A 15,191-nucleotide genomic window follows, 5' to 3' on the forward strand; every position below is an offset into this window, starting at 1 on the left:
AAATGGATAGAACAAGTTTGGAAAATTATACCCTAAAATTTCAACTGCAGTTATCTCTGGATTGTGAGATTACGAATAACGTACAATTTCTTTGTTATATGTACTTTCTGATTTTTGTTACAATCACCACATAGTTCTTTTGAATCATGTTTTTAAAGAAATCATTTGTTAAATGGAAAATTTTCTACAAATAACTGAGGAAGAGAAATGTTCTCTTACATTCAAAATGTAGTTTTGCATCAGAAACATTTAGTCAAAAATGAAGTACCCATTTTATCATCTTCTAAATTTCTCTTTGGCAGATTAAGAATCCTGAGAAAGTAGAAATATTATAGAAGAAAAATACCCCGAGAGAAAGCTGGCTCTGCACCAGTTTGGTCTTCTTCCTTCCTTTTTTCCATAGGCAAACACACATGTACATATACACAGATAATGGGATTTTAAAAGGAAAAGAGCCACTCACCCTCTTCCCAAGATCAGAAATCATTACTTGTTACATCTACCCCCATTCTTGAACTCACAACACCGTACTAAATCATAAATAAGGTAAAGTAAGATAAATTTATAACAGTCTCAACAATAGGTTTATTCAACCATCCTTAAGTAATCTTTTTTTTTTTTTGAGTCGGAGTCTCACTCCATTGCCCAGGCTGGAGCACAGTGGCACACTAATGGCCATCCCAGCATTGACCTGATGACTGCTGGGCTCCAGCAATCCTTCTACCTCGGTCTTCCCAGTAGCCAGAACTAGAGGACTGCGCTATCATGCCCGGCTAATTTTTTGATTCATTGTAGAGATGAAGTCTCGCCAAGTTGCACAGGCTGTTCTCAAAGCTGTGAGCTCAGGCAATTCCCTCACCTCGGCCTCCCAAAGTGCTGAGATTACAGTGCCGAGCCACTGAACCTGGTCAAGTTGTCTCTTAAAATCAGAAATCAGGAATAACTAACCTCTGAACTTTCCTTTCATTACATTATTTCATTTGACCCTCCGTACAAAGCTGCAATTGCATTTTTCCTTTTATGAACCAAAAAATCTGACAGAGACGTTAAGAAGCTAATAAATGACTGAGTTGGTATTTGAATCCACTTCTGTTTAACTCTAAAATGCACGCTTTCCATCACATCATTGTGTCTGCAAGGGAACTGCTGCCTCTACCCTCTCCTGAAGAAAGTGTAGTAAGGCAATGTGGAAAAAGCATCTTCAGAGAAAGAACGCATTAGCTCCATTCACTTCATCATCGTCATCAGAAGCAGCACTGGAGGCATTGTTTTTTTTGTTTTTTTGTTTTGAGTTGGAGTCTCACTCTGTTGCCCAGACTGGAGTGCAGTGGCCGCTCCCGGCCACCGCAGCCTCCACCTGCTGGGTTCCCGTGATCCTTCCGCCTCAGCCTTCTGAGTAGCTGGAATTATAGGTGCGCGCTGTCACGCGTGGCTAATTTTTTGATTTATTGTAGAGATGAGATCTCGCCTGCCCAGGCGGGTCTCGAACTCGCGGGCTCAGGCAATCCACTCACCTCAGCCTCCCAAAGGCACGGGATTACAGGCTGAGCCACCGAGCCCGGCTAGGAGGCATTGTTTTATGCATATTAGCTGATGTCGCCTTCCCCAACGACTCAGTGAATTAGGTGCGGTAATCATTCCCACTTTCAAATGTGGAAACCGAGGCACGTCTCAGACTGGAGCTCAGGCCATCGGGCTGGAGAGTCCACCTTCTCGACCACCACACCACAGAGGTCACAAGGCCTGAGGGAAACCGCATCAAAGCGAGAGACAGTAGCTCTGGACGCTGGGCCTGGCTCAAGGACAAACTGCATCCCCGCGGACAGGGATGGCTTCCTCCTTCGGAGCCAGGGCACAGCGGGGCCCGACCAGCACCCGGGACGCCGGACCCCCGACCATAAGGCCTTGGGATGCCTAAGGCCCAGGGCTTCTCCCACGTCATCACGCCAAAGTCGCCTGGCCGCGAAAGAGAAGGCACAGACGGCTCCCTGTGGTGGTCCAGGACCCGGCCGCGAGATGCCGCCTCATGGCACGAAGCTTCGGGGCGACTCGTGAGGACGCTGTCCTTGATTCTGCATCCTCCGCCATCCTCCACATTTTCTTCACCACGATGTGTCGAGTCAGTTGCCAGATAAGCTCTGAGGCTTCCAAACCTTAAGGTTCCAAACCTTCTGGTGAAATGGCTGCTTCACAGAAAGTCATTTAATGGATGGGAAGTTTGGGGCTCGGGGGAGTTTTTTGAGTCGGAGTCTCACTCAGTCGCCCAGGCTGGAGAGCAGTGGCACGCTGACGGCTACCGCAGCCTCGATCTGCTGGCCTCAGGCCATCCTTCCGCCTCAGCCTCCCAAGTAGTTGGAACTACAGGCGCGTGCCACCACGACCAGCTATTTGTGTGTGTGTGTGTGTGTGTGTGTGTGTGTGTGTGTGTGTGTGTGTGGTTTTGTTTTGCTTTAATTTAAAGTAGAGACGCGGTCTCGCCATCCTGCCCAGGTTGGTCTCAAACCCGTCGGTCCTGGCAATAACACAGTCAGTATCCACCGCTAAACGGTCCCACTCATACAGTCAACGACCCACGCCGGGTCAGAACCAAACACCACACATCGTCATGACAATCACCGCCAGAGAATCGCGCGCAGACCGCACAGCGCACTCCACAGAGCCCGGCGCAGCGCCCTGGGGGATCGAACACACGGGCACGGCCTGTCCACACGCGGCCGGACGCAGGCGCGGGACCCGCCCACCCGGAAGCATCGCGAGATCCGGCCTCGAGGCGGCACTGCGGCCTCTGGGCCCGGAAACTACGCTTCCCAGAAGACACTGCGACGCCGGCCCAATCACGACGCAGCGTCGTTGTGCTCGTGTGTCTGCGCCGTCTTCCGGCTCCGCGCGGCGGCTCCGCCGGTACCGAGGTGGAAGCGCGCCCTGGGCCGCGGGGGGCGCAGCTGCTGGGGCACCTGGACCTGAGGAGGCGGCAGGTGAGGGGCCCCGGAGCTTTCCAGGCGCCCCGGGGTCTGCGCGGGAGCGGGCGCCGTGGCCGGGCCGGCCTCGGGCCTAAGAAGAACCGGGACGTCTCGCCCTGGCGTCGGGCTGAGGGTTTTCCGGCGCCGGACTACACTTCCCGCCGGCACTTGCGCGCGCCCCGCTGGCGCCCCCTTTCGGCGTCCAGCCTCGTAGCCCAGGCGGGTGAACCCCTTAGGTGGTGTGTGGGGGGCGTCCCAGGCGCCCTAAACGCTGCGGGTGTTTTGTATTCATTCGTATGCGTGTTTTAAAAGAAATCTAGGACGAGGCCTTTTTTGCATGAGCTTCTCAAGAAAGTTGCAAGACCCCAAAAGATTTAGAACCACAGTTTTGAAACAGAGACTTACTTGGGGACATTTTAGATGGTCTTGCTCAAATTCTACGTCCAACAACAATGGGGAACGAGTTGAGTAAATCCTAAGCCATCCTGTGTGTCTAGGATATCCTGTTGATAATATAAATAGTGATTATAAAAGGGGTTATAAGGAAAAGCTGTCTATTACATGATATGAAGCAACATTCATAACTGTTTCACTTACACATTACTTAAAATTAAATATTACAATATATTGTAATCTCAGTGCTTTGGGAGGCCGAGGCAGAGGAATGCCTGAGCCCAGGGGTTCGAGACTAGCCTGGACAACTTGTTGAGACCTCGTCTCTACAATAAATCAAAAAATTAGACTGGGCACGGTGGCTCATGCCTGTAATCCCAGCACTTTGGGAGGCGAGGGAGAGAAGATTGCCTGAGCCCACAGATTTGAGACTATCCTGGGCACTTAGTAAGACCTCGTCTCTACAATAAATCAAAAACTTAGCCGGGCGTGGTGGTGCTCACCTGTGGTTGCAGCTACTTGGAAGGCTGAGGCAGAAGGATCGCCGGAGCCCAGCAGGTCGAGGTTGCAGTGGACATGAGCATGCCACCGCATTCCAGCCTGAGTGACAGAGTGAGACTCTTGACTGAAAAAAATTTTTTTTTTTAATATTTGTAATGTGACAGGCACTGTCCTATACTCCTTTACAAAATACTACTCGTTTCTTTATGAATTCAAGCAGGGGTTAGATAACAACACTCTAAATACTTGGGTGTTTCCAGTTGGCATTTTAATTTTGTTTTTAGCCCACATCTCAGTGGATGAATGGATTTGCCCATGTGTCAGTGGGTTCACTTCTTTTTGCTGAAAGTTCTTATATTGTACAGAGGATCCAGTTATGAGTATCTCTGCTTGTTAATGTTGCCCAACATCATTTTTGGTATTTGTTTGACATTCCCTTACATGGTTGTGCCAAACATGATTCAACCACTTGCCTACTTAATACGTACTACTTTTCAGTTCTGTTCTTCAGCAAATATTATTCTGCATGCAACTTTGTGCCCTGCTGTGTCTCTGTGGAAGGGCACGTTTATGTGCTGATAATAGAACACTGGGCCTGCTCCATCTAACTTGTCTTATTATCCCCCCCCATTTGTTGATTCAAGGTAGAGCTCACAAAGTGGTGTCTCAGACTAGTCTATGGGGCCCTTTTTAAATTTGGAAGTTGGAAATAGAACAAGGTAGACCTCTGAAGGTGTTACGTTTTATATATGAGACAGTTAGATGTTGGGTTCTGGGAAGGCTGTGTTCTAGGCTGAAGAATGCATATTCTGCAGTTTTTCTGTGCTCCCTGGCTTGACGAGAACCTTCTTGCCCTTAAGATACCATGTAGGTCTCAGCCACTGGAACAGGTCTGAGCACCCAACAAGACAGAATCCCTGGGTGTTTGGTGGAAATGGGAGAGAAAGGACCACTGGTTCCCAGCAGCTAAAGCATATTTTAGGATTGGGTGAGGATCACAGTTTGTCCCAACTCTAATTTTTATGGTGGGAGGAGGGCAAGCAGGTGGAAGCTTGTATCATTGGCATTCTGGGAGCTGAGGCATTCTAGCCTTTGATGTTTGCTCTTTCCTCCCCCAGCTCTGCCATCTCATGACTCTGCCCTTCCCCAAGAGAGGAACCAGGAGGAGGACCCAACAGCCCTTGAAATTCTAAAAGTCATGTCCCTTGTGAGTTTTCAAATCATGTAAATATTTGCTTTCCTTATTTTGAAACTTTCCACCTGGGTTCCATCCAGGAATTTGGTTCTCAGAGGTCCCAGCTTTAAGGAATAAAAGGATCAGGTAGCTCGTCCTTTCTCCCATTACCCCTTCATCTGTGACAAATGCTCATGGATTCATTCTGTACAGCATTCTACATCTCCTGGTGGTTTTCTTCTGGCCAGATGGAGCAGAAACCTATTTCTGTGTATGAAATGAGAGCATCTCTTGTAGGAATTGAAGTATGAAGAGGTGGAAATGAACACTTAGGAGTAATCACATACAGAAAAGCAGGGGAGGTGGTGTTGGTTGTTTTCAATATCAGCATATGATACAGCGTCCTGCTTTCAGAAAGACTTGACACTTGGGTGTGTAGTTGAGGCTTGGCTAGTAATTCATGAGAGATTAAATGCCAGTATTAAAGTCTAGTTTGAGGTTGAATGGAGCATTTGAATCTGGGTCATTTTCCATTCCCCTCTTTAGTTTAAGAGCAGGAAAAGTGCAGAGCTAAGGTTGATAGGTAATAGCAAGTGAGTTGATCGGCCAAATGGTCTGGCTGGATGGTTAGAGTTGAAAGAGACTTAGAGATCTGATCCATCGTCTGAATCCAAAATAAGAGGATATTTGAGTCATTCTTTTCACATGATAGAAAATTGTACAGTCAGTAAAAGTAATCTTCATGCTTTTTTTCATGAAGAAAAAACTGTGATATGTTTTGACATAATGATGAACTTAAATCTCCAAGAAATTTTTTTTACTATTTTTAAGAAATTCTTGACTTAAATGAAAATTCTAATATAGAAAACCCTTTTTATATAATTTTTTAAAATACTTTTTTATTCCAAAAGATAGAAATGATTAGTCTTACCTTAATTGTCTACTGTATGCTGAGCACAGATAGGGCAATGTGTTTTATTACACTGTTTTTTACAATAAGGAAAACTCCATTTGGCTTAATTTTAATTTTCACCCCAGACCTGTGCACAAGAGCTTTGGTTTGCAGTAAGAGGAGTGTTTGAGAATATTTGAACATTCTGTTTCACTAATGCTCTTTTCATCTGTCACCTGCTCACATCCAACTACAGCCTTCTTGTTCATGAAAACAACCCTTTCCTGCAAAGATCTCCTACATCTCCTCTCATCCCACTATGAACCATTGAAATATGCTGTTAGCATACATGCCTGTCATTCCAGGGGTCAGAACTTTTCAGGGACGTGGCCATAGTCTTCTCCCAAGAAGAATGGCAGCAGCTGGTGCCTGCTCAGAGGGATTTGTACAGAGACGTGATGTTGGAGACCTATAGCAACCTGGTTTCACTGGGTAAGGTGATCTGGTCTATTAGTTTAGAGGTTATTTTGGGGTATGTCTGTTCCTTCCTGGGCAATTCCTGAGCCTTTCAGTTTTGTGATTGGCTGGTCATTTTTGAGTGGTTAAAGGGTAGCGCCATCAACTGAAGCTTACATCTTCCCCTATCCTCAGGTGACTATCACATCTTTCTCTTGCCCTTTCTGCAACTGCCTGTCCTGGTTGATGGCCAGGACCTTGTTCTGAATTCCGGGGTCCCTATACCATATCTTTCTTCTCATCTCTAGGTCTTGCCATTTCCAAACCTGATGTGATCTCTTTCCTTGAGCAAGGCAGAGAGCCCTGGATGGTGGAAGAGGTGGTGCCAGGCCTGTGCCCAGGTGAGTAAAAAAACTGGTGGCAAGGGAGCAGCCACTGAAGGTATCAGGTCCGCTGGAAGTGGCCCTTTGTATTTAGAGAATCTTCCCTCCAGGTTGCCACATTTAGAGGTCAGTCTTAGTTGTCATCTTCTTCAACTTGTCAGCAATATTTGACAAAGGTGGTTGCTTCTTCCTCCCTGAAACATTTAAAAATTCAACCAGCATATAGGGCTAAACAGTACAAATATGGTGGTTCCTAAGGAAAATATTTTCTCTATGGAAAGATGTCTATGTCCTTTTTCCATTTTCCCAAAGGAACCTATACTGGTTAGTTGTTTGAATTTTGGAGAGTCAGTCAACAAGTATTTATTAAGCTTTTATTATACACCACAGAGTATGCCACAGTATACATTGGTGAAGCAGGCAGACGTTATCTCTGCCATCATGGAACTTATACTGTAGTGATGAAATAGACATTAAAATACACACAGACAAATATGTGAAAGAAAAAGAACAGGTTCAGTTGTGATGCATGACAGAGGCAATGGCCTCTTCAAGGATAAGGCATTTCAGCTAAGACATGGAAGGTGAATTGTAGCTGGGGAAATATCAGTTGTAGCAAGTGAGTGTGAAGGACCTGAGCAGGGAGAGACATAGGCACCTCAGAGTGACTGGATGGCCCATGTGGCTGGAGTTGATGAGCAAAAGGAGGAGCACAAAGAGATACAGTACGAAAGGCAGCCAGCCATGTTAAGAAGTTTGGATTCTGTACTCTGGTGAGCAGTGAAAAGCCAGTGAAGAAGTAGAGCCAAAGCCATGATTTGTAGGGACCCACTCTGAGAATGTATAAATACTGTGCTCTTCACACATTTTTTACCTACTCGTTTCAGAATTTATTGGCAGTTTTCTTTTGGAACAGGTATAGCTGATAATTAGGGAATAGTGTTTTTTTGTTTGTTTTGAGTCAGGGTCTCACTCTGTCACCCAGTCTGGAGTGCAGGGACATGATTGTGACTCTCACCACAGCCTTGACCTCCTGGGCTCAGGCAATCCTTTCAACTCGGCCTCCTGAGTAGCTGGGACTACAGGCATATGCCATTGTGCCTGTACTTTTTTTTGTAGAGACAAAGTCTCATTATGTTCTCTAGGCTGGTCTTGAGTCACTGGGCTCAAGCAGTCCTTCCACCTCAGCCTCCCAAAGTGCTAGGATTACAGGCATGAGTCCCATGCCCAGCCCAGTAATTTAAACAAACTTTATTCTTCCTCATTTATTAGTTAACACACCACTGTAAAAAAATTCTTCCTCATTTATTAGTTAACGTATCGCTGTAAAAAAATAACTGATTTTTTCCCACTATTTATTCAATTATATCAGAGATTAATAGATCTTAATTTATTAAATAACAGATTATAACCCACTTTTATTAATTATCACAGTGTTGGTATTTTTTCAGATTTGGCCAGTAAGAACCCTGTCAGACTTGTTCCCAGGGTCTTTGAATGTAATTCCCATCATTTTTTTTCATAAACACATTTTTAACTTTTTGACTTTTAACAATTTAAATAAAAATCAACCAGTTAACATAAATATAGAGCAGGTGTACATAATTTACAGCCATGTACATATATGCAAGAATGACAGATCTCATATGAATCAACAGATATCGACTCTTTTTTTCTTTTTGATAAAAATCTTTATTTGTATTTTAGAACTCCTGGGCTTCATAAATTGTTTTTATAGTTTTTATGAATCAAGCATAAGGTGAAAATTGATAATTTTCAGATGCAAGAGTATGATGTGCCATCCCACCGAAACTTATATTTTAAAATTTCATGCTACTTATTATCATCAAGCATAAGAACAAATCACAAATAACTAAAACAGGAAAAACATAAGGACTTTCCTTTGGAAAACAGCTGAGAAAACAACAAAATTCTTTTTAGAAATGCAGAAAAAAAATTGTTGTCGCTAATATGCCCTCCTTAGGCATTAAGACTTAACATTTCTGTTTGTATCCTTGATTCAGCCATATTTTTTCTCTTTATAAAAATCTAGTCTCCCAGTTAGAACTTGGTATTTCACCACACTAATCTTCAAATTGTACCACTAAAAATGTTATACACACCAATCTCTAACCTAAAATCTGCACGATAGATTTTAATCACTGGAATGAGTAAATGGCTCAGAAAAACAGTACTGCTTCAATTGCAATATGATTTAGTAGTCAGTATTCCTATTTTCCAGGAAAAAGGGGATTTCATGAACAGAAACACTGGACTTCTTTGGGGTTCATTGATCAAGAGAATGTTTCTGAGCAGCTTCTGAACAAAATTTCTTGACAGGTTGATCACAGATCTGGGATCTTCACTATTAATAATGGCACTGCCAGACACAATCATGTTGGCTCCTGCCTCTGCACACTTTTGGACAGTGTCAGGACCTATGCCACCATCAATCTCTATATCCAGAGATGAGAACTGGGTTCTCAACCAGTGAACCTTTGGCATCATATCTTCCATGAATTTATGCCCTCCAAACCCAGATTCCACTGTCATAACCAAGGCCATGTCTACTTGATTAGCTCATGGTGCCAAATACTCAACTGTGTAAAGGCCAGCTTTCATCTCTTTATTCTGAATGTCTTTAATCAAAGCCCCTCAGTTCTCAGTAGCCTCAAGATGAAAGGTGTATTGATTGGCTCCAGCTACAGCCATTGGCTTTACCCACTGTTCTGGCTTGGACACTGTCATGTGCATGTCAAAGAAAGGGTCCTGGCCTAGCTGCTTTCAAAGGCTTTCTACCACAGGGTGACCAAAGGTGATGTTGGGAACAAAACGCCCATCCCATTACAGCCAGGTACAGAAATTGGCCCCAGAGTCTAGCATCCAGAGGCACTTGGCCCCTAAATTGGCCAGGTTGCTGGATGGGCCAATTTGGGGCTGGATGGGCCAATTTTGCAGCCCAACACCATAGTGCTGGTTCCCAAGAGCAAGTTCAGATATCAACTCTTATAATGTTGATTGTTTAGCTATGACTGATAGGTTATAATTCTTCACATATGCAGGAGTACACATTCAAAATTTTTTTAAAACAAAAATTAAGAGTAAAACAAGAATTTTATGTTTCTGAAAGCATTAGCATAATAGTGTGTAGATTAATAAGAAATATAAAGGCATGATGGAGAAGAGATTTGAGAGATTTGAGTACATTGTATTAAATACATTTATATATTAAAAGTCATTCTGCAGCTAAGAGCAGTGAGTGCCTGTAGTCCCAGCTACTTGGATGGCTGAAGCAGGTGGATCTCTTGAACCCTGGAGTTTGAGACTACAGTATGCTATGATCACATTTGTGAAGAGCCACATGAGGCCCCATCTCTAAAAAATAAATAAATAAATAAATAAGCTTCAATCCTTTGCATTCAGAGACATCTCATGGATAACCTACAGCAATTTGACTGCACCTTTTTATTAAGTAGTGAAAAATGAATCATTTCATATTAAATAGCATAGCATTGGAGCCATTTATTTTATTGTAATGATATTTGTCTTATAATGGAACTTTGGGCATTGAGGAACTTATTTATGACAAAAAAATCAAAATTTTATCTTTTTCTAATATATGGTAACATATGAAAGAGTCACCAATGTACATTGCAGGTTCATTGATATATGTGCAATAGTAATTTGTTTTACTTCTTCCACTGGGTGTTTTCTATTCAAGTAGACAGTACAGTCTTGTTTTCTTCCTGCCACATGAATAATTTATTTATTGTTATTGTTTATTATTATTATTATTTGAGTTGGAGTTTCACTCCATCACCCAGGCTGGAGTGCAGTGGCACACTCACGGCCACCCCAGCGTCGACCTGCTGGGTTCTGACAATCCTTCCACCTCAGCTTTCCAAGTAGCTAGAATTACAGGCGTCCGCTACCATGCCTGGCTAATTTTGACTCCTGAAAACTACTTCTCAACTGATAGATCAGAAGCTTGACAAATTTCAAATGGGACATAGGTTTTTCATTGCTTTTGTATGGAAAACTTCAAGGAAACATACATTTTTGAAAAATTTGCACTTGCATAAATTTGTCCTATATAATCACTAGCAGTCTTTTTATGTGTGAGTGCTTTGTTAGATTTACGATGTTCCCTCAGAGGGAATATTTGAGTGCAAAGGGTTAATTTAAATCATTTGGAAGTATCTATATTCTTAGGGATGTTAAAGTCATGATTGATATTAGAGAAAGAAAAAGCAAACTATCAGCACCTAAGTGGTCCCTACCTTACCAACAGTCCATGCAGAAGGGCATGACATTAACTTAGTATTAGGCATGAACAAAGCTGAAAGAGTTAAGAGGGAGATTGATTTCTAGCACTTACATCCTTCAAATGCAAGTCAACATTTTTAATAATTTAAAATGAACCTAAAAATGATAAAATGTTTACACTTAAGAGTCACCATTCATTATTTTTAACAACCAAAACTGCTGCTCCTAATGTAATAAAGTTGTTCCACGTGTCATTAGGGTTTTCTAAGAAGACAGAAAGCAGAACTAAGTAATCTAATAATAGTTCATCATGGTTGTGAACTTATAAATCAATTGTTTATGGGCCCCATCTAGTAGAGTTGGTTCCACAAAGTTACATACATAGTCAGAATTAAGACAAAGCTTAAGTGATACAGGTTTTTCAGGGATGCTTTTTTGTTTTTTTGTTTTTTGTTTGAGTCAGGGTCTCTGTCATCCAGGCTGGAGTTCAGTGGCATGATCACAGCTTACCACACCCTCAACCTCCTGGGCTCAGGTGATCCTTCCACCTCACACCTCAGCCTCCCAAGTAGCTAAGACTACAAGCATGCACCACCACACCTGGCTTTTTTTTTTTACAAGGCGAGGTCTTGCTATGTTGCCTAGACTGGTCTCAAACTCCTGCATTCAAGCAATCATCCTGCCTCAGCTTCCCAAAGTACTGGGATTACAGGTGTGAGCCTGTAAACCTGGCGTGGCACAGGTTTTTGAGGTGACAACAGCCAGCTTCAGTCCTGTAAAATCTGATTATTCTTTCACAGCCTCTATCATCTTCCATTATGGAAGCAATCTTATATTCTCGTAGTCTTTGCTTAATACTTGCACAAATACCAAAATGAATAGCAGTCTCTGAGATGCCACCATATGAAACAGACATGTGCCTATAAAGTCATCCAGGCCCGTCTGTCTGATACACTTTTTGAACACAGATTAAAAAGCACCCATTCACTTTCCCTTTTGGTTCCTTGTATAAAATGTAAATGATTCTTTTTAAGCCAAATGGGGCTGGTTGCTGTAATTTCGGTAAAATTTGCCCCATAGCTGAATTCAAGTATAAGGCAGAATCAGAGTTCATTAGATTATTCAGCTTTTTCTTGCTATTTGAATATGCAGCAGAGTATGTTCCTCTGGAAGGGCCCACCCCCAATAAATTGGGCCTAATCTGCTATAGAAGGAATAAGACCTCCTTTTCTCAAGGTTACCTTTAAGAAATAGAAAGGTCTAGGAGAGACTACTTAGTTGGCAATGGGCTTTCCCCATGGTGTTCCACTAAACTTCAAATACAAAAAACATCACAGAAGAAGACAGCAGCCATGTTATGACAACTTTCAGCAGACACATAAGAATAGCTGCCACTGTACCGCATGTCCTGGCAGACAGAGGTGCCAATATGTTCCTCTGGCTCTTTCTTTCACATGTCCTCCAAACACTGAGGTAGGATGCAGATCCAGCCATACACCCCTCCATCACTTTTAATTTTTTAAATTGTGATAAAATGCACATAACACAAACTTTAATATCTTAACCTTTTTTTTTTTTGAGCTGGAGTCCCACTGTCAACCAGGCTGGAGTGCAGTGGCATGCTCATACTCAACTAATTGTTTTATTTATTGTAGAGATGAGGTCTTGTCAAGTTGCCCAGGCTGGTCTCGAACACTTGTACTCAGGCAATCCTCTCGCCTCCACCTCCTAGAGTGCTGGGATCACAGGCATGAACCACCACACCTGGCTTATCTTAACCATTTTCAAGTGTACAGTAGCATTAAGTACATTCACATTGTTGTGCAACTGTCACCAACACCCATCTCCAAAACTCTTTTCATCTTGTGAAATCCCCATCATTTTTTAAAGTCCACTCTATTTGAGGTATAATTTATATTCAGTAAAATGCACATTTTGTGTAATATTAATGAGTGTTGACAAATTTATACACCTATGTAACCCTACCTTAATCAAGATAATGAACATTTTCTTCACCCTGAAAAGTTGCCTGTGCCTTCTTGCACAGTCCCTCATACCTACAGTCCCAGGCAACCAATGATCTGCTTTCTGTCACTCTAGATCATATTTGTCTTTTCTAGAACCTCGTAGAAACACTCATTTTCTTTAAAAACAGATCAGAGGTGATTCTGGTCCACGCTGATATTTTACGTCTACTTCTAATGACCTCTCTGATTACCCATCTCATCTCATTTATAGTATTTCCCTTTTCTCTGTTCTGCTTGCCTTTTCTAATTGCTTAGCCACATTCAAGAGTTTATATTCATTATTTTTTACTCTAAACCAAATTTTACTATAGTTCCTTTTTCTGGGAAAGAAAAAAACCAAATGTGTTTGTTTTACTTGTTCCTTTTCAGTGTTGGAGTCCGGATGTGATACCAAGGTATTATCTCCAAAGCAGCATGTTTATGAAGTTGAATCACCCCAGTGGGAGATCATGGAAAGCCTTACAAGCTATGGTCTTGAGTATCCGAGTTTCCAAGATGATTGGGAATGCAGAAGCCAATTTGACAGAAAACAGGGAAATCCAGACAAACATTTTAGTCAAATGATAATCAGTCATGAAGAAATGCCCACTTTTGACCAACACACATCCCTTACTTTTTATCAGAAAATTCATAATGGAGAAAAACCCTATGAATATAATAGAAAAGACTTCTGCCAAAAGGAACTTCTTATTAATCATCAAGGAATTCGTACTAATGAGAAGCCCTATAAATGTAAGGAATGTGGGAAGGCCTTTAAATATAGCTCACGACTAATTCAGCATGAGAATATTCATTCTGGCAAGAAACCCTATGAATGTAAGGAATGTGGAAAAGCCTTCAATTCTGGTTCAAATTTCATACAACATCAGAGAGTTCATACTGGTGAGAAACCTTATGAATGTAAGGACTGTGCAAAGGCTTTTAGTCGAAGCTCACAGTTGATTGAGCATCAGCGAATTCATACTGGTGAGAAACCCTATCAGTGTAAGGAATGTGGCAAGGCCTTCAATCGGATATCACATCTTAAAGTACATTATAGAATTCATACGGGTGAAAAACCCTATGCATGCAAGGAATGTGGGAAAACCTTCAGTCATCGGTCTCAGTTGATTCAACATCAGACTATTCATACTGGAAAGAAACTCTATGAATGTAAGGAATGTGGGAAGGCCTTTAATCAAGGCTCAACTCTTATTCGACATCAGAGAATTCATACTGGTGAGAAACCCTATGAATGTAAGGTATGTGGGAAGGCCTTTAGAGTGAGCTCACAACTTAAGCAACATCAGAGAATCCACACTGGAGAGAAACCCTACCAGTGCAAGATATGTAGTAGAGCCTTCAAACGAGTTTCACATCTTACTGTACATTATAGAATTCATACAGGTGAAAAACCATATGAATGTAAGGAATGTGGGAAGGCTTTTAGTCATTGCTCACAACTGATTCAACATCAGGTCATCCATACTGAGGAAAAGCCCTATGAATATAAGGAACGTGGGAGGACATTAAGTCATGATTCAACTATTGTTCCGTCTCAGAGAATGCATAATAGAGAAAAACATGTGAATATAATAAATGTCAAAAAGCCTTCCATCAGCACTTATCCCTTATTAATCATCAGAGAATTTATGTTGGCAAGCAATCATATGAATGGAAATAATGGGGGAAACCCATTAGCTTAGTATAGTCACAACTTACTTCTACCTCTTGGAGGAAGACTTGAAGAATGTAATGCAAGTGAGAACCCCTTCATTCAGAGCTTATTCTTTATCCTAAGTCAGAAAATTCATAACAAAAAAATGTTATGAATGGTAAACTGTTTAGACTATGATTGTCAAGGAAGCAGGGAAAGGCTGGAAAATTTTGTCTTTAATACATTCCAGAATCACGCTTTTTTTTTTTTTTTTTTTTGGTCAGAGTCTCACTCTTGCCAGGCTGGAGTGCAGTGGCACACTCATGCATGGCCACCATAGCCTCGACCTGTTGGACTCAAGTGATCCTTTCACCTGAGCCTTCTAAGTGCTGGAACCAAAAGCATGCATCACCACACCCGGCTAATTTTTTGATTTATTTTAGAGACAAGGTCTCGCCAAGTTTCCCAGGCTGGTCTCGAACCCCTGAGCTTAGGCAATCCCT

The 15,191-nt window shown here is 42.3% G+C and overlaps 1 protein-coding gene and 1 pseudogene across 2 annotated transcripts; one reads left to right on the top strand and one right to left on the bottom strand.

Moving 5' to 3' along the window:
• Positions 1–2,822: 2,822 nt before the first annotated feature.
• ZNF582 (zinc finger protein 582) lies at positions 2,823–14,944 on the top strand. Of its 2 annotated transcripts, none has more exons than XM_008066209.2 (5): positions 2,823–2,975; positions 4,973–5,061; positions 6,286–6,412; positions 6,685–6,777; positions 13,422–14,944. In XM_008066209.2, the coding sequence occupies exons 2-5, from the start codon at positions 5,053–5,055 to the stop codon at positions 14,735–14,737; spliced, it is 1,545 nt and encodes a 514-aa protein (XP_008064400.1). In that variant the 5' UTR covers positions 2,823–2,975; positions 4,973–5,052; the 3' UTR covers positions 14,738–14,944. The 2 variants fall into 2 exon arrangements, with proteins under 2 accessions (XP_008064400.1, XP_008064399.1); XM_008066208.1 differs by having other exon boundaries at positions 2,873–3,196; positions 13,422–14,912.
• Positions 9,047–9,728, bottom strand: LOC103268616 (annotated as a pseudogene).
• Positions 14,945–15,191: the final 247 nt, after the last annotated feature.

The sequence above is a fragment of the Carlito syrichta genome, unplaced genomic scaffold (genome assembly GCF_000164805.1).
Source record: "Carlito syrichta isolate Samal-C Ts95f unplaced genomic scaffold, Tarsius_syrichta-2.0.1 Scaffold308856, whole genome shotgun sequence".
Lineage (NCBI taxonomy): Eukaryota > Metazoa > Chordata > Mammalia > Primates > Tarsiidae > Carlito > Carlito syrichta.